Below are 26,329 nucleotides of genomic sequence, written 5' to 3'. Positions count from 1 at the left end.
TCCTCCTGAGCAACATGAAGCTACATCCAAACAGCCAGAACATGAAGAACCAGCCGCAGAGTCAGCGCCTGTAGATGGCGAAGGCGCAGAGGGTCTTCAAGATCCTCCTGAGCAACATGAAGCTACATCCAAACAGCCAGAACATGAAGAACCAGCCGTGGATGGAGAGATCCAGGTAATGACGGGCTCAGGGGAGTCTGCTGAGGAGATCACCCACCCTAAGGAGCCGGAGCTGGGCGAGAGTCCACCGAGCGAGGCCCCGAGCCAGGAGCTGGAGGTCGCTGACGTCAAACAAGAACACACCGAGTAGAGGCCCAAACCTTAACACTGAAACAGCCCGCACAGCTTGCCTTGCACCAGTTCAAGCAAAGCATTTTAGACGATAGATAGAGATGGCAATACATAACCATGCTGTCTTTGGAGCTCCAATAAAGCAATAGCATGTGAAAATGTTAAATAAAGTGTTGGCTTCACTCATTATATCTACATGTTTTCACATCCTCTCAATTTTTGTGTGAATTTGCAACTGTGCCTGAATAAGTGATCACAGTCATGAGCAACGTGTTCATAGCCACCTCTGAAAATACATGAGTGCAAAAAAAAAAAAAAAAAAAAAAAAGTGATTAATTATCATTCCGTTTCAGCTAAAAGGTTTTGACATTAATCTGATGCTATACGTTTGCATAGCTGTGCATTAGTCACTTCCACGTGAATAGCTCGCCCAATTAGGACGTTGCCATGGCAGCGCAGGTCCACATATCGTCTAATAGCAGTAAAATACAGCAGTTTTATTTTTTCTTCTGTGAGCCGGCACGTCACACAAAGCGACGCCTTTGCACAGGCAAAACTGTGGAGGCCTTTTCGTTTGTATCCGCAGTGTGATCCCAGTTTAGGAAAACTTTTTCCCAGCTGATTATCCCCCTTGATTCCAATACACAGAGAGGATTGCATTTTTTTGCATCACACAACATGCAAATAGCTGCTTCCAAATTTTTATATTTTTTTGTGTGCACTTGCCTACAAAAGCTCTGGCAGTGCTGCCTCCGTGCATTCGGCCCATTCCGCAGCACACGGCGGTGCCAATCTCACCCAGCACTAAGCCCTCCGCTAATCTGCTGCCCAATTCCTTCTGTTATCCAACAATAACACCACAGGCTCGCTGGATCCTTGGTGCCAGGCCAGAGAGTGGCACGGCTCTCAATAAAAAAGACACAGATGTTAAGACACACTGGGAGATTGGCTGGACATTTATTTTATTGAATCAGCCAAAACAAAGACGTCGACAAAAAAAAAAAAAAAGAAAAGGCCGGAGACAAACGTCTTTGGCAAACAAGTCAGTCTGTCCGCTCCAACATCCATGCAGCCATCTTTCAGAACGCTCAAATAGAAAAGGAAAAAAAAACGCAAAACCATGTTGCAAAACTTGTAACACTTCAGATTAATATATAGAATGAATTGGCACATAATTGAAGTATATTTACAATACACTTTGGTAGAATACGATTCACCGCATAATAAAGCCACAAAAGGGAGCTTGCTTTCGTTTCTTGTCAGTTTAAGTGACATTCATCAACTCAAAAGATAAACAGCTGTAGAACTGAAGGAAGTCAAGGCACTCAAGTGATTAAAAGGCACATTTGTTTTGTTTCGTTTTTTTAAAACCAAATAAATCACATATAAATACGTCTAATGCAAAAAAAAACTCCACTTAATTCATTGCATGTTACATAACATAAATACAAATATGATTCACAAACAGTGTCATATTAACTTGCTGGTTAGTGAGAATGCTCTGACTTATAATGCATCAGCCGCACAAAGGCTCTTGCATAACCTTAGGATATACCTATATATAATATTAAAGCTGCACAAGACAAGTTTACGTTTGTGAACTTGAAAAAATCCAATAAAACTTCACTGCAAATCGGAAGATATGCATTTAACGGTTATACATGAGAGGCACAAACTGGGTATACTGGAAGAAATTAAACATGAGTACATGTTTGTCAAAGCAGCTGGTCTGTAATTGCTTTGTAATAAGGGGTAAAAAAAACCCATCTTCAGTTTGGTTTTCTTCTAGGCATTTGAATTTTGGGTTTACATTCTACAAATCTACGGCATCTCTGTCATTGGGGAACGGAAGATCTTCATTCTTTCTGCTTGTAAACTTAAAACCTTGTGCAGCTTTAATAAGAACCTCCACCAGGACTTACCGATTATATATTCTACACATTTCAACATGAGGCTGAAGGCCACACATTTCCAATCAAACATGTAATCAATAGTGCAGATGATTTAGTGTATTAGTGAGGACGCTGGGTTTCAGACTAAAGGGGCCTCCTGGGGCTTGAGGGCCTCCATCTCCTGTGTGTCTCCACCCTGCGGGGAGCCCTCGTTGCTGAAGAGGTAATATGGAGGCGTCTGCCGAGCTTCGATGATGAGGACGCCCTCGGGGGACAAGGAGGCGAAGACGGTCACGGGGTCCACGTCTATCGGGATCCTGAGGGGAGGGCAAGAGAGTTCTTTTTTTTAGAAGTTGAGATGTTGAGAGTAGCAGAAGTTTAAAATCTGTAAGCTGCTGTGTGTTCAGAATGTTTAAAAGCACGAGTGGGAGCAACAAAATGCGGAGAAACAGCCTCGAGAAACAGTTCACTTCCTGCTTAGAGGTCGTGCAAAACTTGTTCACTGCAAAAATTGTTAAATACAGGGATTTTTTATTGACACAGTACTAATAAACAGCCTGCGGTCAGATGATCTTAACGCTGCATTTTTAGGAGAAAAAAAAAAATGTTATTAAAAAATGTTCACCCAGTCCTCCTTGGCTATAACACTCATTCTACACTCACAAAATCTCCCTCCCAGGAGATGAACTGAAAGGAGTTTTCATTAAAATATCCTCCAGCTCTGCGATGAAGACGAGGAGAGAGAAAAACACACATGAGCTCCAGGTGTGAGGTATAAATTAAACCCGAATCCCAATTAACAAGAGTGTCTGTCTGCAGAGGTTTAACACCTGTAAATCTAATCTGCTGCTCTCGTCTGCCATATAGCTATAACAGCTCGTTTTGTGCTTGCCAATGTTTTCTTTTTTTGCCTCTTTGCTTAATATTTTTTGACACTTCTCATGCTGAAAATGTTATATTTGCCTGAGAAGAGTGGGGCTAATTGGCTTGCAAAACTTGCAGGAAGTTCAGCCAGAGCTGCAGAATGGAAAGGTTTACCTTTGGATCAATGATATTTAATGATGTGACATTGTCAAACTGATACTGGTATTTAGTTATCAAGTCGATTTCAGGTTTATTTTCGAAATAATACACCTCACTTTGGAATGAAAGTCTTCCAAAACGCTGCAGAGGCAAACACACAGAGATCCAGGCAAACTCTGTTCGTTGTCCAGACAGTGTGGCCAAATATGGGTATTGTGGGTTTTCTGTGCGAGCAGCCAAGTGTCTCTGGGAGTTAATATAAACATCAGGCTGCCGTTCAGACGAGGAGACTGAGACTGTGGGTTCGCACTCCATTTAATTAGAGAGGACCCTCCACTGGCTTCCCACTCCACTGAGAAATAAGTCAGAAGGGGCTGAAAACCTCTCCACACAGAAGCAGACAGACGAAAGGGTCAAGTCAGGTCTATTTGTGTGGCCAAATATCACACACAGCGTCTTATTTAGCTTAAAAAAAGAAATCACATAGAGGCCCCAAAACTATTTAAATGGCTAATGGTGCAATAGATGGGGAAAAAGGCAATAACAAAAAATGGAGAAAGTTGTTGAAGTAGAAATACAGAGTCTCAAGAGTCGGATTATAATATATCCAATTTAGATAGAACCTAAACAGACTTCCGCCAAGACCAAATGCCCCGCAGTAGCTGGCAATGTTCACAAAAGTGGAAGATAAATCCTGCATCCGCCCCGTGAATCTGATCGGTTCCAAAATATTATGGGTTCTCCCTTGGCTCATGCTTCGTCCTTCCACCAAGTTTTTAATGAAAATAGGGCAGGTGTGTTTTTTTCTGTAATCCTGCTGACAAAACAGATAACCAAAAACCGAAACGAAAAACATGACCTTCATACAATTCAAGCCAAATAAAGATAAGTTGCATCATTCCGAGGACAAAGGCGGTCAGGTATATGTGGGGTTTCGGGTGGAGGGGAAGATGGAGGAGAACCAGAGTTTTGAAGACAGACAATTATACAGATCTCATTTAGAGCTTTGATTGACTCACTCATATTAGTGGAAAGGTTTTCTTAAAAAAACAATGCACGTTGTATCATCAATGTTAGGACAAACAAATCATGCTAACATGCTGAAGTTTAGCAGTCGTAAACATGCTGTTGGATTCTGACTCTTTGATAATTATTGCAACTTTCTCTTTATTTTTTTGCAATTTTCCTTTTCCCCAACTACAGGTTGCATCTCATTGCCAAAATCATTTTTACCATGTTCACCATCTTAGGATACCACTTAACACGAAGTAAGGTTGAGGCTGATGAGATTACTATTCATTTGCAGGGATTAGGTAAACTAAAGTATTGGAAACACTTGAACTGATAGTGGTGCCAAAGAGGAAAAGTTAAAAGGATGAAAAAAATATATATTACAATTCATCCTGTGGGAAACTACACCATATTTCATTTCTTTTCAGCAAGAAAATGTCCAGGAATGAACACCAATTTTATAAAATTTTTTTTAACTTAAATGTAATCGCAAGATGTTAAAAACTAGTGTTAGGTTAGAAATGTACTCAACCGACCTTATTTTTTGGCACTTAACTAAAAACGTGTTGAATTCAAGATGATGGAACCAAAAGTGTAAAAAAATGCTGACTCATGTCTGGGTTTTTATGACTCATTCCTGCAGAACTCTATGATTTGTTCTGTTCAGTGGTCTATATATCGAGGAAACAACTAAATTATAGATAGTATTTGAAGTGAGTAAAGTGTAAACCAGCCTGCTATTAATCTTTAATATCTTTTATCAACTCTCATAGACACACACACACACGCACACACACAAACATGAAGTACCCCCCCCCCCCCCACCACCACCACCTTCCTTCAAGGAGCCAATCGCTGCAAAGCAAAGTCGCCCCTTCTGACAAAGTCAAATCCCTCAGCCGGCCCATTAACGTGGGTCTCCAGCAGAAACCTTATCTGTCTGGCTTGGGGAGTCTATTTACCTCTGGCAGGCGCACATTTAATCTCACACATTGATTCTGTAAAGCTGCCAAAGCACTGTCCAATATGCTTCCCCCCCCAACACAGATCCAGAGACAGAACCGAGACCAGACAGTGAGACCGGACCCGATGAGTGTATGTGTGTGTGTAAAACATTTAAGGCATACTGTACTGTTTTTTTGACCCAAGGTTTTTTCTTTCTACACCCTCTGAATTGATTTAACAAACAACTAATTTGGTTAATAACTGACACAATTCACGTTCAACAGAAAAATCCTACCTTGGACCCTGTTTACCATAAATCATCAGTGTATTCTATCAATAATTTGTATAATGAAATGTTGCTTTTTTACCTTTTAGGAGCATCTACTTTGCTTTTTACCTGCTGTCTCCCCTCATGCTCATATCTGCATGAACTTGTTGCAATCATTTGTAGGTCATATATGAAGTGGTGGGAAATAACATTCACAAATATATCTTTACTGTAGAACTAAACTTACAGTAAGTCTTATTGTGAGGTGCATAAAATATTCTTATTTCATGATTCATGCTATATCAACATTTCATATGTCTTATGTGTGATTCAGTTCGCTTATATGATATATTACTTTTTTGTTGTTTTATGGTTTCTTATTTATTATATCTTTACTTCTTCATAAATGTGTTTTGTTTTTTACTTATGCTTTCTGTTGTTGCACTTTGCTGCTCTTGGACTTATAAAGAATAATCTTATCTCTTATCTTCTTTATTCTTCCACTCTTCTATATTTAGAGGAAATATTTGCATTTTATTCCATTCATCTGACAGCTTTTAGTATCTTTGCAGAAGAAACAGAATGAAAAAGTACTTAGTGCTCGATTTAAAGTACATGCTCAGCTTTACAAACCAGTACTGTGACTTCTCTGTGCTGTCTCTCTATTTTACTATAAGCAGAGGATTTGAGTATCGAGGTCAGTTATTTATATATTTGACCCCCACCCCCCACCAGAACCCCCCCTAATATATATAGATATATATATATATATTTTTTGCCAGTCATTGGTTTCAGGTTTTTACCTAGCCGAGGAGCACAGGCCTGATCTGAGGGCTTTCCAATTACCAGGATTGTGATATGAGGAGCACAACTGCTTACTAATTAGCCAACAGGAAATTAGCAGAACTGGAGTGACGCGCCAGCGAGACGGCGATTCGCACCAGCGATTAGCAGCTCTGCTGTTTGAAGCCCTCACGCTGCCCAATTAAAGAGAGGCGGAGAGCCGGGCGGGCTGTGGAAACTTCTGTGGCCTGTTTTGGCTTCGGATGAGTTCCAACACCAAACAGTCGACGACGACATGTGAGACGTCCCTGAAGCTAAACGCACCGATACTCCTCCGTGTAGAGCATGAGTCAGTGTTCTAGTGTTAGGAAGTGTTGACAAGTTTTATTAGGGGAGTTTGTTTGTCCACTTGAAGCTGATAAGAGAGAGCTGTGGACTGACCTTTACATGCTTTGGAAGTAAATAAACAGCAATGATACAGGGTTGTTATCATGTTGTTGAGTAAGGATATGATTCTCTGTATTTTTTTAATATAAGTACTCTTCTATGTAAAGGAATACCATTTTTATATCAATTATTTTCCCCATGTAATGTGGAATTCTTAAGGAAAACTTTATTATAAAGTCTTGGGGAATTTAGGAATTTTAATTATTTTATTTATTAATTATATAGAACAGGTTCATTTGTGATATTCAGGAGATTAGGACCAAACTGTTTCTGTTGATATATGGCGTAAACAAAAGTTACGAACTTATCGTCTCATAAAGAATAAGTATAACGCAGAACTTTATGTTAAGTACAAGTATTGTTGTGTGAGCTCGGTGAAATTGAGAACGAGGACATAAGGGAAGTCCTCTTTAGTAAAATGACTTCCATTTATGCTGAATTCTTTTGGCTGGATGACTATGGAAAACTTGAGTTGTGTTTCAGGAAAGGAACCTTCTTTGTAGCAGATTGTATTTGCCAGGCCTGGGAGAGAAGGCAGAATGTTTAGTTTAAGATGGAGCGGTGAAGCAACCTTTTATTTTGTAATCAAATGGGACCTGATGAGATGTGGGTCCACTGCAGCTGTATTGTTGGGTACGTTTTGTGCATGACACGAAAATAAAGATATCTATCTATCTATCTATCTATCTATCTATCTATCTATCTATCTATCTATCTATCTATCTATCTATCTATCTATCTATCTATCTATCTATCTATCTATCTATCTATCTATCTATCTCAAACATCCGTATACAATCACACAACAGGTGCAGTATAATCCAAGTGTAATTTATCTTGACACAGTCTCTCTCGATTCCTCCAAAGTGTTTTTTTTGGATACGCTGGTCGCCGTGGAGACATGCGAGAAAAACAAGGTTTTCTATGGGAGTTCAAGGTAACACTGGGTGAGTAAATGAGTTACAAATGGTCATTTTGTTGGTAAAGTTTTCCTTTAAGAGTTCTCCATGAAGGAGTTAAAGTCTTGTAGGTTAGCTTCTGATTGACTAGCAAATAGTGTCAGTGTTTTTTCTGTCCATGTTGTCTTGTTATGGTCATGTTAGTGTTCAGCAAACTAGCAAAGTTAACACATATAGAGCTTTCCAAAACAATTGTTGCATAAATTAATATTTAAAAAAGAGTAGCTACAATTTTCTTAACGAAATGAAGCCAAGACTAAGAGGGAATTAAAGTGAGCGTGTAGACATATGTGCAAAATTATAAATAAACTTTAAAGTTTTAAGTTTAAAATCAAATCATTTTTTGCTTTTGACCCCTTAATCTAAAGACATGTCTACTTTTTCCCCTTGAAACAGCTTGCTTAAATCTTTGTGAGTAGCTGGATAGAAAAGTGTTTTTCTGCTCAGTTTCTTTTGAATAATATTTATACGTTACAGAAAAACACTAAGATATGTCTTAAATAAACATAACAATATCCATAAAACTCCCAGAGAGAAAAAGAGAGTTTGCCTCCACCATCCATCAGCTGGATTATACTCACTGTATCTTCTTTGTGAAATTCTTTGTGACTATTCCTCCTTCTTCCTGCTTCTCTTCATGTTTTCCTGTTTGAAAAAACAACAACAACAACAACAAATAAGTGAGTGAGAGGAGAGTAAAATTAAATAACCTCTGATTTATATTTTAATCTAAATAGTTTAGCGACGTCATGGATGATAAATGAGCGTCCTTTTCACCGCTTCCGATTTGATCATAACCTTTAAAATGTATCGATGAGCTTCATGATGGAGGTAAACACAAAAAGCTGGTGATGACACTGCGATCAAAACCAGTTCATTTGGCACAAACAGTTTTCCGTTGCTCAACCAGTGACAGTGTGTTTTTATACTTTGGGGCCACTGGGTGGGTGGAGATGAACATGAACATGATGAAACACCTCCTGCTAGCTTTGTTTACGCCCGTTGTTTCTCTCGGGTTTGCCATAGCAGCTGCTGTGAGTTAAAGCCTCCAGAGAGGACGGTGATAAGATCACCGGTGAAGTCATGACATTAGTATTTAAAAACCTCACCAACACTTTAAACTGGTCCCAGTTCATGAATAATGGAGGTTTGGTCGGCGAGTCGCTGCCTCTCCTTGTTTTTAAGGCTCTCACGACAGAGATGCCAAATTCCAGATGCTCTATGTAATATTAATAATACTGAATGTCCTGGGAGGAGAGACGGAGGACGGGACGGCAACACTTCATAATAACCAGCACTGATAAATGATAAATTGATAGTTTAATAAACTTTGGTAACAATTACATGATAATGAACCATGTTTATAAAATATAAAATGTATCATATCTATATATTTATTATATCGTTCTTTAAATTAGTTTTTTTAATTTATGTCATGGCTTATTATACATTATTTGTATATTGTATCATAGCTGATAATAATGCTTTATTTATTCTGAGGAAAGATGGAGGATGGGATGGTAACACTTTACGATAACCATCTTTAATAAATGATTATTTGATAGTTAATTCAACTTTAGTAAATTGTTATCTTACCTTTTCATAACAATTACATGAAATTCTACAATTGTAAATTATACATTAATATATATTTATTATATATTTATTTAAAAATGAGTTTGTATAATATGAAATATAATAAATTAAATATTGTATTATAGCTGATAATAGACAATAATTATTATATTCTGATACATAGTTTATTGTTGCAGACATTATAACATTGTGTAAACTATATTAAGTATTTGTTTATGACCTTTAGACATTTTTTGTAAAACATCTATAAACATTACATAGATAGATTGATCAGAAACCAATAATGAACCATTGACAAAGTATAAAAAGAAGTGAAACCATGTAGTTTGTTAGTTCTTTTAAAAGCTGCACTAATCTGTATTTTCACGTAAAGAATTGATTAAATGACATTTAGCGACCAAAGAGACGGATATTTACCCTCAAAGATGGTGGAGACCAAAAACAGAGCTTTAAGCTTCTACAACAAACTTTTATTTTGTGTTCAATTCGGCGGTTCCAGATGTGTTAAGCCTCTGTCAGCTGTAAAATAAATGTTTGTTCATATATCACTGCCATTATGAATCCTAATTAAATGTATCCAGGGTCATATTTCATCACCAAACGCAGTGGAGCTTCTACTGGCGCAGAGTTGTCTCCCACATCACTTCTTTATTTAAAAAAATCCCTGTTGTGTCACTTCCTCGGAGGGAACGTTAGCTAGCTAACAGCGGTAAAACACGTTTGTCTCGACCTGATTATGGGATATAATACGGACTGGATGGGTCTTATGTGAGTTTAGTTTGTTCCTGGTTGGATTATCTCAGTCCAGTACAGAACGAGGCCTATAACAGGTGCTATTTATAGTGCTGACAGGCTTGTTGAATTGTTTTTGTGAGTTTAGCTTGTATCTTAAAATCTTTATTTTGGGAATTTTGTTATGATTCTTCAGTAATCTTTTAATCATCTTATAAAAGGGGAAAAAAGATTAAAACTTTTCAGTACGATTCAGTAACATTTAAATAGTACTATCAGGGGATTTATACGCCCCTCATGGCTCCTTTTAGGTGAACTGTCAGCGATGATGAGTACATGGAGTTCATGTGGAGGATTCTGTGTTAAACATTTGTTCACTCGTGTACTGAACACCTCCAGCATGCTTTTATCACTCTCCCCGTGTGTCACACTTTTAGATCGGTGGTGGTGGTGGTGGGGGGTGAGTCACTGCAGGCCCAAAATGGCGCTGATTGAATGACCCAACTGGCATACCAACAATGTGTTTATAAAAAACTCAGAGTCAGTGGGGGGGGGGGGCTTTAGTCCTCCTCGCCCTCGGGTATCCCTGGAATTCACTAACACGAGGAAGACATTTATGTGACTTACTCCCATAACCAGTGACTAGGCATGAACGCTTGACACCAGCAGGAGACAGAAGGCCTGCTGGGTAAAAAAGCCTGCATCCAGAACATTCTCTCTTTTTAAAGGCGGCTCGTCTTATTGTAAACAGAGACTGTTGTCACGGAGGCCTTGCCTTAAATCTAAATCGAGCTGGTGGCTGACTGAGGGAGTGAGTCTCCAGGAATCTGAAACAGGTGTCCGAGCTTGAGGATCCGCCTGCCAACATGAAAAAAGTCCCAGCACCCGAAATCTGTTTAGCTCTTCCATATCAAGACTCACTAATGCTGAGAGCATGTCGTACCGCCGAGGACTTTCATTGTGCTGCTTCGAATCTGCTGCCAAAGAGAAGGAGCTGCTGTTTTCTCACTCAGGTCGGAGTGAAGATCCTGAGAGAGAGAGGATTCTGGCTTGTGTTTTGGCCACACTGCTGCTTTTTTCCAGTGTATTTTACATGTGCACGTTGTTTTGTGCAAGTTTTATGTCTCACATGGTGGTTGTTTAAGATATTTTTGTCTTAAAAATAAAACAAATATAGTGAGGGGAGGAGAAGTTATGGAAATATTGAGGTCAAGAGATCAAATTCCTTCAATGAAATCCCATCCTGCTAAGAAAAAAGTTGTAACTTTCAATTATTTGAATATGTTTGTATTATAAATACCCTGCAACTATATTTATTTGAACTTTTATCTTCCTTAATTCAGTTCTATATGCTGTTTTAATTCAAATTTCCACACAGCCAGAGAGATATTTCTGCCTGAGAAAACAATATTATTATATTTAACTAGTATAGTTCGTCCAGAAAGACATTTTCATTGAGTCCTAAAGAATTGCAAAGTACACCTTTAACAAATATATTATTTCCCATAAACAATACTGAGGGCATGACCTCAATGTCCTTAATAGAAGTTACAGCACTGCACTTACTTTTTGTTGTTTTTTCACAAGCAGATGATATTATTTGCTCAATGAATTTAGTTTATATTCTACTGTACGTGTTTAATTTGCAATATGTGTTAAATGTAGGCAGTTATTATGTATTTGGAATGTTAAATCCCCTTTTAAAAGGCGTTTGTTGTTTTTAAAATGTGCTCTATAAATAAAAGTGGGCTGATGGATGTCACAGTGGGAAGTGACCAGCTGGGTTCACTCTGACCTCCAGTCTCTGGTACCAACAGTAAAACCCTTATCTTAAATGATTATATTTTATTATATCATATTATAAATTGATTATAAAGTTATGTATCCTGCTGGGGAGAAAAAACAAACAAACAAAAACAAGTTTTCATTTCATTTTCCAGGCCTCTAGAACCTCATCAGACTCACCTGACACTTCTACAAATCCGTCCCTGGTTTTGATGGTTAACTCCTCCGGTTTGAAGCTGTGCACGTTTACGCACACCTTCCACGGTTCCCCGCCGGTGCTGCTGGTGCTGCTGCCGGTCGGGGAGCTCCTGGAGGAGGGCTCCCCGTACCTGCTGGTGTACACCGTGGGGCCTCCTGAGGACTGTCGCGAGGGGAAGCCGGTGCGTAAACTGCTGCCGAAGGGCGACGTGCTGAGGCGCGTCCCGAGCCGGCCGGGACGAGCCCAACCCGGCCAATCCATCGCCAAATCGTCGGGGAAAGCTGGGATCCCAAATTCATCTTCCATAAACCTGGACCCGAGCTGGTCCCTGAACGGGGACTGGTCTCTGAACGGCGACTCCCCGAACGGATCCCGGGGGAACCTCTGCCGGTTTCCCATCGTGTAGAAGTCTCCTTCTGCCATCGTCCAGATGAGTTTCAAAACCAGATCAAGTTGGACCAAACAAAACCCCAAAAACCAAAACTTTTTCTTTACAAACAAACTAAACAGAACTAATCTATGTGGAGTAAAACTTTATCTGTGTTTGGTGTTGCGCATCACAACCAGTCACCAGTTTAACCAACAACAAAGTGTCCCAGTATAAACAGCTCTAACTAAAGCACTAAACCCCTGCTGGCTCTGGGTTTTATACTGGGCAACAGATGACGAGTCCCAGAAAGTACTGGGAGGATCTGGAGACGCGCACACTGCAAGAAATATCTTCCTAAGAAGTCAAACAGAGTCTTTAAATCCTTAAAGTAAAGAGAAGAAGATCAAATTACGCACTGATCCACTCCAAAATAATCTGTGCCAACTGTTTATTAGGGTAAAAAAAACCACATTAAGAGTTAAATGAACATGTAATTACTTGCTGGTGTGGATGTTTTTTGCAGGGGGAGGCGCAACAGCTGACCAGAGACCAGCCTCCAAACTTAGTCTGTCCACATGTCACTCACACATGACCTGGAGCTCCCTCCTCCCGGTGACTCACTGGGGTTTTAATAGCAGATAACGCAGAGCCTCCGGGGTCAAACACACACTGATGTCACAGCACGGAATAAACAGGACAGCTAAGGAGTCTGGGAAGAGGGCTAGTGTTTCAAGAAGTGCGTCTTCAGACCGTAAAACAAGATTTTTTTAATTTCAGGACATGATTTCATAGAGCTCATTCTAAACACGCAATGAAAGGAGATGTTGATTTCTTTTTTTTCTTTTTTTTATCCAGGCGACAAGTTATTACAATGTTGATTTATGCATAATTTAACACTGAGGACAATGGAGCACTATTGCTATATGACTTTGTTATTGGGACTTTTTTTTATAAAATAACAAAAGACATGATCGGAGGGATCTTCAGCACAAAGACATCCAGAGTCCATTGACTGATGGCTGATGGGTACTTTTGTCGTCTTTTTCCTCTTTCCGATGCATCATATCAACGTTTCTAACATCCAACAAGGCCCCAATGACATTCTGTCAAATCAAAAAATAATCACAACTTCTTTTTGTACAATCTATACAATGCAGATGCATATTTACACCACAGTAATTACATATTCAAAATGACTTTGCACAAGAACTGATGTAAACTTTACTTGAGGGGGGGGTCTAGAAAGTTTCATCGACTCGACTGCACAAATCTTCCACCGGTCAGGTCGCCATCGTTTTATGGAGTTTATGGACGACTCTTAACGCTGAGTCACTTTCCCTCATTCGTCCAATTTCGTCGACATTCAGGGAGCTAAGCTGAGAGTATTGGGTGCATAGAGAGCAGTCTGCTGGGGCCCCGGAGCAGTGGCACAGACGGGATGATGGATTTTGAAGTGATAGAGAAATATAACTTGTAATTATACGGAGAGGCAGTTTTCAAACTCTGGAGGGGAAAAAGCCGCCTTGAAATTAACTTCGAAGAATCATTTTGACACTTTGAGAAATGCCGAGAGAGGGGATTGATAACGCTGTCAAGCGTGAGCGGTAAATATGAAGTTCTGATTAGCAGCATGTTAGCTTAGCTTAGCATACGGACAAGAAACAGCTTATCTTTCATATCTCGTTTGTTATTTCGTACAGAAATGTCTTCAGGTTTCCAGATAAACGGTGGAGAGTTCACGGTTTCTTTTTATCCAAACAAGAAGTAGTCATTTAAATAACCTCTCGTAATCACAACTTGTTATTTTTACATTTAAAGTTGCTAAGATGAACTTTCAGAGCATTTAGTGGCTAAAGAGACGGATAGAAATACCTCTGAAGTTGGTGGAGACCAAAAACAGATCTTTAAGCTTCTACTAGGAACTTTTATTTTGTGTTGAGTTTGGCGGTCCCTGTGGACAAAAGCGGTAGTGTTTCTGAGCACCAGACTCCCTTTAGAAAACCTCTCATTTTACAGCAGCAGTGGTTCTGACTGTCTATTAGAGCTGTCTTGGTTCTGGTTCTCCTGGGTCCCCCTTCCCTCTATCAGGCCCAGCATTACCAGAGATTTTATAAACCTGTTAATAAAGCCAAAGCAGCTTGTTTCCACTCTTTATGCTAAGCTAACTGTCTGTAGCTTCATATTTAACAGACAAATATGAGAGTGGTATCAATCGTCTCATCTAACTTTTGGCACGAAAGCAAATTAACATATTTCCTAAAATGTCAAACCTTTGATTTAAAAACAAGCACCCAAAAACAAAAGGTCAGACCTTTTTTTTCACATTTTGAACATCTGCTTCTAGTTTGAGGTTTATGTGTGAGTAATGTGACCAAACCCAAGAATAATTACCAACAAACCAAACATAAATTACAGCAGTGTCATAACAACTATGAATTGACAGTGTTGCATAGAAAGATTGACCACGACTGAGACGGACAACAAACCAATAAATATTAAATAAGCAATAAATAAGGATGGTGCTGCACAATTAAAGAAAGTACAGATAAAAAAAAGTCATTTAAAGTGTCCTTTTGTTCCCCAAAAACAGATCCATTATGTTTAATTCGCCGTGAGTTGTCAAGTAAAATACCTCCTCCGACACGGTGAAGATTGTTGGTCCCCGTGCAGCGTTTCGATCGCTCTCCGTTGTATTACATGGACTGACATTTCAATTGTTTTCCACTTGATCAGAGGATAAATTAACTTGACATTTGAGCTGACAGCCAGTTTGCTCGCCGTCAGGCCGCCCTCGCCGGTTCAAAACGCGTTTGTTCTCCACCTCGTGAGGCGCAGAGATCAGGGCAATAGACCTTTTCCTCATTCCTGACAACGAGCCATTTGTAAGAACTCGGATCAAACGGCTCAAATGTTACCTCGGCAAAAAAAACCTCAACATACAGACCTGATATGGGACGGTAGATTCATGATGTCTTGTGAAACTGGTGCATCTGCTCTTGCATTAGCCAACACATTCTGTATATCACCCCAAAAAAATGAAAATTTCAACCCTTATTGGTACCTTTACACCTTATTATGCACTATTTCAAAGAACTATCAACTTCAAAATAAATATTTAGCTTTAATTTCAGAGAATAATTTAATGGGAAATGAATGAATGGACATAAAGTAAAGAGCAGCAATGTGGGTTGACCAAATAGAGGAACACTGTTCTGGTTTCTATTGTAAATATCTAAGAGATGAACAGTCTCAGGCCATTGTGAGTGCTGATGCAAGAGGATGCAGTACAAGAACAAAACAAACAAACAGAAAGACATTCAGTCTCCAGTGGTCTCTTTGGGCAGAGAGAACAACACTGCCTCAATGAGAAGACGTGGTCGGACCCCTGCGGAGACATTTCCACTCCAACATCCACCGCTGGAGCACGGCCGTGAGCTAACATCCCCTTAATGTGCTCTTATAAAACTCTAATGTCTGGTTTTGTGACGCTTGTTCAACGAACCGCGACTTCGGCTGCGACTGCGGGTCCCAAAGATTGAGTTCCAGGAGGAGCTTCGGCTGTAGCTCCTGTAGGTGGAGTAACTGTGGCTCCGACTGCGGCTGCGGCTGACGCTGTGGAGCCGACTGCGACTGCGGCTGCGCGTGAAGAGGCTGCTCCAGGACGACACGCTGGTGGACCGACTGCTGGAGGAAGGGCTGGGTCGGAAGTAAGGGATGGGTCGCTTCCTGGCACTGTGGAGAGCAAAAAAACAAAGGACATTAAAGCTGCTACGTGAATTTTACTAAACTGATCATTGTTTTCATATGCACAATATGTCAAATGACTAGTTTATTATTTTCGTCTTAAAGCAGCAATTTCACTATTTTGGTTCTCATCAGCGTCCTTCTTTTTTAATAACAAAAAGCTCAAATAAATTCACTGCTCAGCACCAAACATGCAGAGAAACAAAGTTAGCGACTAGCTGGTTATTTAGTGGTCTTATGTGGACTTTTCTAGTTGTCAAATATAGTGGTTTTACGTAAAAAAAATATTTATTTTAACTGAAACCACAATTTATTCCTAAACCTGACCAAGTACTTTTGTTGCCTAAACCTAAACAAGTACTTTTGTTGTGTAAGTAAACCCAAAAACTTAGTAAACCTATGAATAAAGTTTTAATTTGAAAAGACAATATGCATGTAATGAGTTTAGTGTTGTGTTTTTTTGTGCATATGAAGTATGAAACGAAAGAAAAGTAAAGCTAACCGTGTGGCAGACAAGATCTGCTTAAAAAAACTGAACATCACACTTTTTTTTTTTTTATATTTAACATTGCCTGTGTTGCACCATCTGTTCCTTTCATCACCTGTGGTGGCTTCAGAGCTGACGGTTATCTCATCCTCTGGCTAAATGCCATTTCAAGGTGTGCAGCTCAACAACACTATGAGGCAGATTCTAGGTTTGGGTCTTGGGAGCAGCAGTACATATTTGTCTCCTCTGGGCATAATAAAGTATATTGTAGCTGTAAATAAACCCGGCTGGGTGAAGCAGTACCTTGTGATTCGGCGTGCTTCCAGATGGCTCGGTGAGTCTCTCCTCCGTTTCTTCATAGGAGAGTAGGATTTCCGTCTTTGTCTCTTCCCACTAACCTTATGAGCATGCTTCACATCTGTCTCTCTGGAGCTATGCGTTCTCTTTCTGTGTCTTAGTCTGGGAGGCAGACACAACAAAGTGAACATTAAACAATTGTGGGTGTATATTTGTTTCCCGTACTCTCCTCATGAGGAGTCCTGAGCAGCTGAAGCGTTTGGTGAAGCTCACCTGTCAGCGCTGTGTCTGGAGTAGCTTCCTCTGGAGCTCAGGCTGGCCACGCTGCCTCGTCGCCTCGGATCAGCAGAGTAACTCGGTGAGCGCGAGTACGAGCTGGCAACCAGACAAAAAAAAAAAAGACAATTATCCCCCGCAATCGAGCAAAGCAGCAGTAGTAACAATTACATGAAATGTTGCACATATTTTCATGCAAATTCTTATAATTTCTGCAAAATAAAATATGAACCGCTGCACCTTTTCATCAACTTCCTTTTGCAAAAATATCATGAAAGCATTTGTGTTTTGTTGATAAATGAATGTGTCTCTTCTGATTCACATGTTAACTCAATTACTTCCTTTTTTTTGGGTTTGTGACCTGTTTTACTTAGTTTCCGGACTTATTCTATATTTGTGAAATGTTTTCGGAACGTAACTTAGATGGTTAAAGTTTTACTTAGTTTATCTAATTTTCTATGTTTGTGACGTGTTTTCCGAATATACCTTAGGTTCTTTGAGTTTTACTTAGTTTGTGTACTTATTTTAAGCCCAACCATAAAGTTTTTTTCAATTGATTTTGTTGCTTAAAGCTTCTGCTGCCGATTAACCGTAACATTTTGGCATAAAAAGACACATGAAATGCCTGAAATGCCTTATCATGTCACACAGAATGTCCTTACAATATCTATGTGCTATTAATATGTTTTGTTATTCAGGCACCATGGATGTCTTTAACACATTTCATGCCAATCCATTTGACAGTTATGAGATATTTCGGACTGGACCAAAAGTCACCCACATTCCCACTTTTTTATGTGCAATGTACTAATTGAAAAGGGAAATGTACTCAGAATAACTAATAATAGTGGATATTAGAGATGTAAAACATAAAAGTAGTTAACCCACCTGCAGGATGACAGCGACAGGCTTCGAGAGTAGCGGCCAGAGTATCTGGAGCTCCCCGAGGATCTGCTCCTGCTCCTGCTGCTGGATGACCGCGTCTTCAGCCGCCTTCCAGACGACTTTCTCCTCCTCCGGGAACAGCTGGAGGCCTTTGGAGATCTCACAACCTCCACCCGACACCCCAAGGTAATCTGCCCTCTGCAAACGGAAAAAAACACATTTCATTGCTTTGAGGGATGAAGCTCAGGCTGCATCCTGGGTTGTTTTTTTTTAAGAAGATGCTCTCCCTTGTTCTCACTCATGAAATGAATATTTCAAAAGAGGAAACAGAGTGTGGAAACAGAAGATAAACAGCTTGCAATTTTCCCAGGTTATTTTTTTATTTATTATACAACACAACATTACCTCTTGCCATTTCCACTGAAGAGGGTTGCAGACAAGCCGTCCTCCACATAAGGTTTGCACAGGGAGGCGTAGCTGGTCACAGAGTTTCCTGAATCAGAGGCATTGTCTCTGTAGGTGAACTTCAGCTTCTCTGGCGAGGCCAGACGTTTACAGTGGTTCCTCTTGCTGTCAGTGACACTCGCCTGAAAAACACCCGTTTTGCTCGACGGCGGCGAAGACGTGTCATTCCCCGAATCGTAATCGTGCGGAACTTCGGTCCGGCCAGATAAATGCTGAGACCCTTTTCCGTGTAAAATCTCTCTTGCGGGTTCTGACGACATAATCTGCAAACAGACAAACGGGCTGCAGCTTAAAACCAAACGTGTGTTGATAAATGACACCTGCTATCTGCTCTGATGCACTGTGAATACTCTAGTACAAAAAGGTACATATTCCCTTGAAAACACAGAGAAGGATTTTTTAAATTCTTTTTTTTTTTTCTCGGGATAGAAAACTTCGAAAGATAAAGACATCATGCAAATTTGAAAGCATGCGATTAACCCCAACAGGAATGTCTGAACTCTTAACTTAAGTCAAAGAAATCAAGAAGAAAAACAAATTGAGATAAATCTGTCTAAAACTAAGAAACAATTATATGAAAGGAACAACAAAAGAGCAGAGAAGAAAGGAAAAGCTATGCTTGGAAAGATCTACCGGCTCTAACTCGAGTGAGGAGAAAAAGCAGTAAACAATAGCCCCTTTGAAAAGCCTCATTTAAAGAACATCGAACAAACATCACAAAATGGGTATTATGTAGAAATGAAAAGGATTGCAGACAAAGAGAGATCCCATCAGTCTAACTAAGAAAGCCCTCAGAATGGGACAGATGACTGTGCTCTTTCTCCTGTAAGAAGTAAAAATCATTTGCCTGCACCGACCTACAAGTATAAGCCCTAAATCTGCAGATAGCATCGACTTACCAATCAAGATTTCCTCCTTAAGTAGGTAAGGTGTAAGAAAAAGGGAAGAGCGGGCAACATAAGTGCATCATTAGAGTCGTAAATTGCAAGAAAAAGACAATAACCCTCTCTTCAAACCCAGAGCCAGTTAGATTTATATTGGCATGTTCCTTTTTCTTTCCTTAATGGTGCATTGTTTTTGGGAGTTTTTCCGGAGCGAAAAATCCCAGAAAACTTTAAAAGTGAGCTCGTATGCGAGTAGAACTACTGAGTTCTTCTACAGCAGACGGAAAAAGATACTGACTCTACGTCAAAGTTAACTAATCTCATAAAATGATGATCTCGCTTTTATGTTTTTACTACGAGAGGTTTATGCAGTCTGTCCTCCCTAAAGTTTCCCATCATCTAGTCTGAAGACCGACCCTGAGGGAAAGTCGTTGTTCGTCTTCTACCACTCGCATCGTACACAAAAGTAAAAGATTTCACTTACAGAAAAAAAACTATTTTAATCATGGACATTCTTCACTGTCACCTGGAGATGAAGGCTGCCTTCAGATAAACATTAAAAATGCTTCTTGTGACGTTTCTTATGCTTCCACCACAAAAGAAATCCACAAATTCATAACTTATATATATATATACAAACTAAGGTTGACATATTCAGTAATCAACCACATTCATGTCAATTATTCATATTTTTGAGGGTTTGTTCTTTACGGTCATACCTACCTTTCCCTTTATGGATTGCTTTTTTTGGGGAAGGAAATATTAAGCAAAGATCATTCTGCATTACTTTTTAAAATGATGTACTTTTTTTATCGACCAAACCAAAACCCATAAATAAATGAAAACACCACTGAATACTTGTGACACAGTGAAGCAACCCCTCAGCTAACTAACTGCGAAGTCCTGCTGAAAGACAAGACTCAATATATGGATTCATTTATTGAATTTCAATTAAAACCCTGTGGTGTGTAATTAAAAAACATTTCTCTGTGCAATTAGCATAATTTAATGATTGCTGGAGAGAAAACGTAATATATTTCATGCTCCAATAAGCATGAGACAATGAGTTTAAGGACAAAGCTTTATTTATGAGGCTCTTAGGGAGAACATCACTTTAACAAAAAAAAAAGGAAAAGCTAAATCAACCTGCAATAAACAGTTAGAAGCCATCAATCACAGTTTAAAGATGTTTCATTTCTGTTGGTTTCATTTCAGCTGCGGGTCAAATCTGATATCTAACAACTTAAAGGAACAGCTGGAAGTATGACTAATAACAGATGCAATGACCAGAGGGGACTGAGGAGGGCTGAAGTGAAAAGGACATATTTTTAACCGTATCATGTCAAACGCAGCTCCTGAAAAACTGCAAGTATTAAGACAAATTAAAAAAAATATCCATACATTATATTCTTATGACAACAGGACAAGAGTCTCTTTGTCCTTTTCACTGTTTTAACCGCAATGGTTTCATTAGATCAGTGTAAGAAAGTAAATTATTATATATTTTTTTGCATTTACAAAGATTTTCTGGCCTTTTTTTGGGGGTCAAACATGGCAAGAAAATGTAAATAATTATTCTAAGTGATCATTATTTATCCGTCACAATAACACAGATATTAAATGATGACAGAACAGGTAGCAGGATGACACTCCCTTCAGCTTAAAGCTCTTAGTTTTGACTGCAGCACAGTATGTCACACTTTTGATGACCTTTTGCTGTAGTTACACTCGTCTTTTCAATGAACTTTTGTTATCCAATTAGCCAGAAAACCTACCGAGGTGGCCTGGTTTGCATTGAGTTCAGATCTCAGTTAGGTGTGAACGGCATGTTGGCAGCTTATTTACTAAACACAGGTCTCAGACATCTCAGTCAAGCTCAGCTGAAACCTGCTAAAAACCTGCTGTCTGAGTCCTGTTAAGTTACTGCTGATGAAAACCAAACATTTCCTTCATTTGTTCACAATAAAAGCCTTTAAATTTCAAAACTACGGGTACTTTTACTGTGAAGAATTTATAGGAGCTTAAAGGTTTTTAACACCAGGAGCAGGAGCTCTGTTAGCTGTTACTCTTCAATAAAACAAGTAACACTCAGGGAGGAAGAGTAAGCAGCAAAAATAACAGGGGAAGAATTTATAGCAAATTAAATGGGTTTTAAAGACGCTCCTTATGACCCCGAAATATCTCCGATCACTACCTGATCAGGCAGGTCGAACTGAAGTGTCTCATATGCGAACACAGCTGAATCCCAATCAGGCACATCCGATCAAAAAAGGTCTGTGAAAAAGGGCTTCACTTCCTGTGCAGCGCTACAATTTTTGCACCAGTGTGCTCTGCAGTAGGCAACATATTTACCAAGACAGGTCTTAAACTAAACTAAAGGCTTTATTGCATCCTGTAGCAGTCAACTACAAATCTATACTTATATAAAAATATTTTATTAAGGTAAACAAATAAAGCTGTATCCCATGTGTTGTTATTTTCTTAATCTTGACCACATTTGCAATGCACAGAAATGATTATTTTAAAATATTGGCACTGAATATTCATTAATACAATCGCAGAACAAATATATCTTTCATAAAGGAGGATAAACGTGTTGTAAAAAATAGATCTTGAAAATAAAATATTTATTTAAATTTAATGTCTCGACAGAAGGGAATATGAGATTTAGAAACACTGTATTCACGTTGCTAAATATAGAGAACGTGTCTTTTTCCAGCGGTATCATTACTGTAATGGGAAGTCTTTTATGTGGCGTTAGTATTAAAAACTGAAAAACAATAAATGACAAAATGAGCTCAGAGTCAGGCCATGAATAGTTTTGGCCTTTTGTTAATATTCATCTTTTAGAGAACAGCTAAATGGATTTAGACTATTCATTTTCTAACAAAATACTGTATTTTGATTGAAAAAAAATACCAGGATGTGGAATGGAAATTTTAAGCTGCTTTAAATTGCCATAACTGGGAAATCAAACTGAACCAGCGGCAGAAAACGTTAAGAGTCCTGACGTGTACTTACGGTAGCGGTGGAGAGGATGGAGCGATATTTTGGAGCCGTTTTACACACTGATTTGGTTTCAGGTCTCCACTTCATGTCCGTGTGGTCAAGCACTCCGTTGGACTCTTCTACTACGGCTGCCAGCTCTCCTAAAGCCTGATGCACCACAGATTTCTGCAGAGGGTGTCTGCGGGCGGGGGGAAATACTGGATTTAGTTTTTGTGACGTAAATGCTTCTTTTCAGTTGCAGCAAACTCTGCACCACAGTGAGTGGAACAAAAAGTAGCACATATGCACTTTTTGTGGACATTTTTTTGTGTGAAATATCTGGATTTACCTGAGCAACATTTTTTTCTGTTCTTTTGTCTTGACCACCTTTAAAAAATAAATTGTAACCTGTTGTGTTGTCAAGGAAAAACTGAAAACAATTGTGGATAATTAGCTGTTTTTTCAGCTGTATAAATGTGTAGTTTAAAGCTCAATATATCTTGATTTTCAATCGTGGTTTCCTCTGCTTAAAGTGACAACAGACAAGTTATCAATATGAAGTAAATGTTGACTGCAAAATATAATGTCAGTGTTTTTCTGGCTCCCTATCAGCTTTGATTTCACTACAATTCTGTTGGCCACCTGGTTGCAAAAAAAACTGGAAAATGACGTCTTGATTTATGTCACAAAGGAAGAGGATGGCGCTTGAGTTATGTTCATAAGGTCATAAATTCATAAAAAGTTGTCTGTTTCCCAAGGAAACTCATAGTAATGAGTTAGTTATAAATAGCTCTAGACAGATTTAAAATAATTTATGTTAATTGAGCTATTAAAGATGCAACATTCAGTGGCGATCAATGATTATCTAAGCATTACTTATAACCATTTGAATCGTCCAGTTTTTCCTTCTAGCTACTTGGGATTATTATGCCGTCAACCCCGTTCAGTATAATCCATAAAAACGTGTTAAAAAAAACAACATCCTTCATCTTTCAAAATGTTGCAATACGTCATTAAAACTGAGTGCATCGATCTGTGGAGTGAATATGGGGCCACTTCCTGTGAAGCTGTGATAAGGGCCGGTCGTGCCTGAGATCAGGAAGTCACCTCTGCCTTATCAGTCATCGCTGTGGTGTGACCAGGAACTCGGCAGACACCTCGAGCTGATAAGATAAACTCAGGGAGTAAAGGGGGAGGACGGGGGAGGGATGGGATCGTACCTGTCCTCTGTGGAAGACTGGTAAGAAGAACTGTCCGACTCTGACCTCCGATAGCGTCGCCTCCGCCGTGAGTGAGTCCGAGAACTGGAGGAGGAGATGAGGAGAGAGGATACGAGTGGATAAGGAGCTAAGAGTATAATCAATCCACAGGAAGTACCATTTTTATAATTAGTTAATTTATGATGTCATTTATCAGGTTCAAATTCCAGCTTCTCAAATGTGAGTATTTGCTGCTCCTATCTTTTCGATACCATTGCACATATTTTTAAACTTTTGATTTACACTACAGCTTTTTGGTCACGGCTATAATCAGGTTTTTTTTCAGTGCTCCCACTCTTTCTAGAAATCATTTTCCAGGACGTTTTCCCTGATAATCTATCTGGTATGACAGACAGCGATACACTAATATGCTCCTCTCTGTGGAAGTCTGGTTCATTGGTTTGATTCTCTCAACAATAACCAACGCACATTTGAAACCATTGATCTGAGCCGGAGTTGAATCATAAATCCTAAACCTTTGCGTGCAAAAAATAGATTGGGAAGAAAGTTATGAAATGTAATCCAACCTGCATGTGCTACCATGTGGCATGACTTGTTTGGATAATCTAACGAGAGCAGCCTGTTCCAAATACTCTCGTCCATAAACTACCATTTGAACCTTTATATGATCTTGAACATAACTTGGCTCTTTCAGATGGCAATGTTATCCATTTTGGGGAGTTATGATAGATAGACTACTTCATTTGCAGCTTAAAGAAATAGGAAAATGTTGAAATACCTTTTCATGACCTCACAAGATTTTCCAGGGAATTTTATTTTTTTACTCATTTTCCACGTGTTTTCAATGATTGGAAAATTGGTCAACTATTTTTTCAGGATTTCCAAGATGTGTGGGAACCCTGCAATAACTTATTTTCTAGATAAGATCTTTTACCAAATAATTAAGCCACATTATCTAAACCACTTTATTTGTCGGCAAAACTGAATATGTGAACCCAAAAGCTTTGTAATAATCTTTCAAAAACACGTGTTTGTCTTCAACGGCTCAAAGTACGGCAGTTCCAAGACTAACCAGGAAGTTAGTCTGTAAACTGTAGATGTGTACAGCTGACAATTTGTTGTCCAAGGCAACAATCATGACCCACTATGTTCCAGGTTTACGTCCAGTTGTGATGCCTCATTCATTCCCCAACTTGGTCTAAATGTATATCCTTTTAAAACCTTTCTTTACCCATTGAACTTCTTTTTTTTTCCCAGACCTCAGTATTAACTTTCAAAACAGTTGAAATAGACCTGGGGTTGTGCTCACTGACATTTTTTCCCAGTTTGGAGAAACAATTGCTCACCAGAGAAGGAGAGATAAAGCGTGAGGATGCTATCTTACTACAAAGCTAGCTAGCTACATATAGCAAGATGTATCCATGAAAAACTGCTACAGCAAAATGTCGACGAGTGTGGATGAAATCAGTAACTAGGAAAATAAGAAGCTGTAATAAACTAGAATTATCCTTTAACCAATTAATCTATGACCCGTGGATGTATTACTTCTCATACTACGGACATATTTATAAAAAATTGTAAATGATCTTTAGTTGCAGCCCTGTACAAATGTAAATGTGTTGGTATTGCCAAATGTTTGGATCTAGTTTTCTCTGATATGTATATGACCTGTAGGAGAGCACGTCAGAGAGGGCGAGTGGATAAAAGGAACGGCGAGGGAACGAAGAGCACAAAAGAGCCGAGAGGAGAGGAGTTGAAGTGAGATGGAAAGCAGCGGTTTCTGTTGAAGTAAGCAGCGACTGAACTCGGATCTGTGCTTACAAACAACAAGCTGCTCATCCAGAGTCGAATTATAAAATGTGGCGAGATCACAGCATGAAATTGGTTTCTCTTACCCTCCTTCACCCCACTATTTCCCCCCCCCTCTCTCTTTGTGGCTCAAGGATTCAATCTATTTTTCCTCTTTCTCAAGTTTTTGTTTTTTTTACGCGCTTTGTTCAGAAAAATAAAAGCCTGCACGTTTCTGTGTTCACCCATCATAACCCTATATGAGAGCACTTCGGAGGACGCTCTCTCTCTCTCCCTTTCTTCCTCAGCGATGGGTGTTCTGTAAAGGGCGAACGGGCTTAACATGGGAGGAGGAGGAGGGGGTCACAAAAGAGTTGTGTAGGATTTAGAGAGTACATTGATTCTGCTGCAACAATCACAGACTGACCTTTTTTTGTGCTTGCGCTCATCCTTCCTCTTGTGTTTTAAACTTGAAGAGCTGGAGGGATGACAGAGAACAGAACGATGAGCGATGCATTTTAAGATAATCACTTCTTAGAGCTACATAAAGGGCACTGGCTTTTTAGTTGGATATCCTACAGAAAGCATGTATCCCTTTTTTTTTTGCTCTTTTAATTAACAATTTTAACCTTTAAAAATGACACACACAAAGACACAAGGCATGCTAAAATATTGCACAACATCTTGCAATCATCGTACTGCACACATACCTGTGTTTTGACTTTTTGGACGTATACCTGGAATATAAAAAAAATAAAATTGAATCACCTTATAATAAACGTCATGTCATTGTGCCGATATTTTGTCGTAGTAAGCAAGAGCTACCTATGCCGCTTGCTTTTCTTGGAGCTCTTCTTCTTCTTCTTTTTCTTCTTCCGCAGTGGCGACAGGCTGTAGGAAGGAGACCTGAAGCCGGAGGACAAATATACATGAACCCCACAGAGTACCAAGCTTCCTCCTGTACACATGTCTCGGTTTATTTATTTCAGGAAAC

At 39.3% G+C, this 26,329-nt stretch overlaps 2 protein-coding genes across 2 annotated transcripts in view; both read right to left on the bottom strand.

Moving 5' to 3' along the window:
- Positions 1-1,270: 1,270 nt before the first annotated feature.
- Positions 1,271-12,537, bottom strand: hspb8 (heat shock protein b8). Its single transcript, XM_054611119.1, has 3 exons — positions 11,913-12,537; positions 8,201-8,264; positions 1,271-2,500 (listed from the first exon to the last, which is right to left on the bottom strand). Exons 1-3 carry the CDS (start codon positions 12,352-12,354, stop codon positions 2,323-2,325), a joined length of 684 nt encoding a protein of 227 aa, XP_054467094.1. The 5' UTR covers positions 12,355-12,537; the 3' UTR covers positions 1,271-2,322.
- A 3,231-nt stretch (positions 12,538-15,768) lies between these two features.
- Positions 15,769-26,329, bottom strand: part of srrm4 (serine/arginine repetitive matrix 4) — a 63,724-nt gene continuing 53,163 nt past the window's right edge. The window contains exons 4-13 of the mRNA XM_054611832.1: positions 26,161-26,241; positions 26,046-26,072; positions 25,763-25,813; positions 23,548-23,631; positions 22,361-22,526; positions 18,396-18,718; positions 17,994-18,188; positions 17,103-17,204; positions 16,836-16,991; positions 15,769-16,033 (exon numbers count right to left, since the gene is read on the bottom strand). Of these exons, the coding sequence (XP_054467807.1) occupies positions 15,769-16,033; positions 16,836-16,991; positions 17,103-17,204; positions 17,994-18,188; positions 18,396-18,718; positions 22,361-22,526; positions 23,548-23,631; positions 25,763-25,813; positions 26,046-26,072; positions 26,161-26,241 (1,450 nt within the window). The remainder of the gene's footprint in view (positions 16,034-16,835; positions 16,992-17,102; positions 17,205-17,993; positions 18,189-18,395; positions 18,719-22,360; positions 22,527-23,547; positions 23,632-25,762; positions 25,814-26,045; positions 26,073-26,160; positions 26,242-26,329) is intronic.

The sequence above is a fragment of the Anoplopoma fimbria genome, chromosome 13, assembly GCF_027596085.1.
Source record: "Anoplopoma fimbria isolate UVic2021 breed Golden Eagle Sablefish chromosome 13, Afim_UVic_2022, whole genome shotgun sequence".
Classification (NCBI taxonomy): Eukaryota; Metazoa; Chordata; class Actinopteri; order Perciformes; family Anoplopomatidae; genus Anoplopoma; species Anoplopoma fimbria.
The sequence above is the reverse complement of the archived record's forward strand: the minus strand, read 5'-3'. Positions and strand labels throughout refer to the sequence as shown.

Coding starts and splice junctions, on each gene's coding strand:
- hspb8 (XM_054611119.1), bottom strand. CDS start 12,354: ATGGCAGAAGGAGACTTCTACACGATGGGAAACCGGCAGAGGTTCCCC. Junction 8,265..11,912: donor CGGATTTGTAGAAGTGTCAG/GTGAGTCTGATG, acceptor TTTTTCAAACAG/GAAAACATGAAGAGAAGCAG. Junction 2,501..8,200: donor AATTTCACAAAGAAGATACA/GTGAGTATAATC, acceptor CCCTCCCCTCAG/GATCCCGATAGACGTGGACC.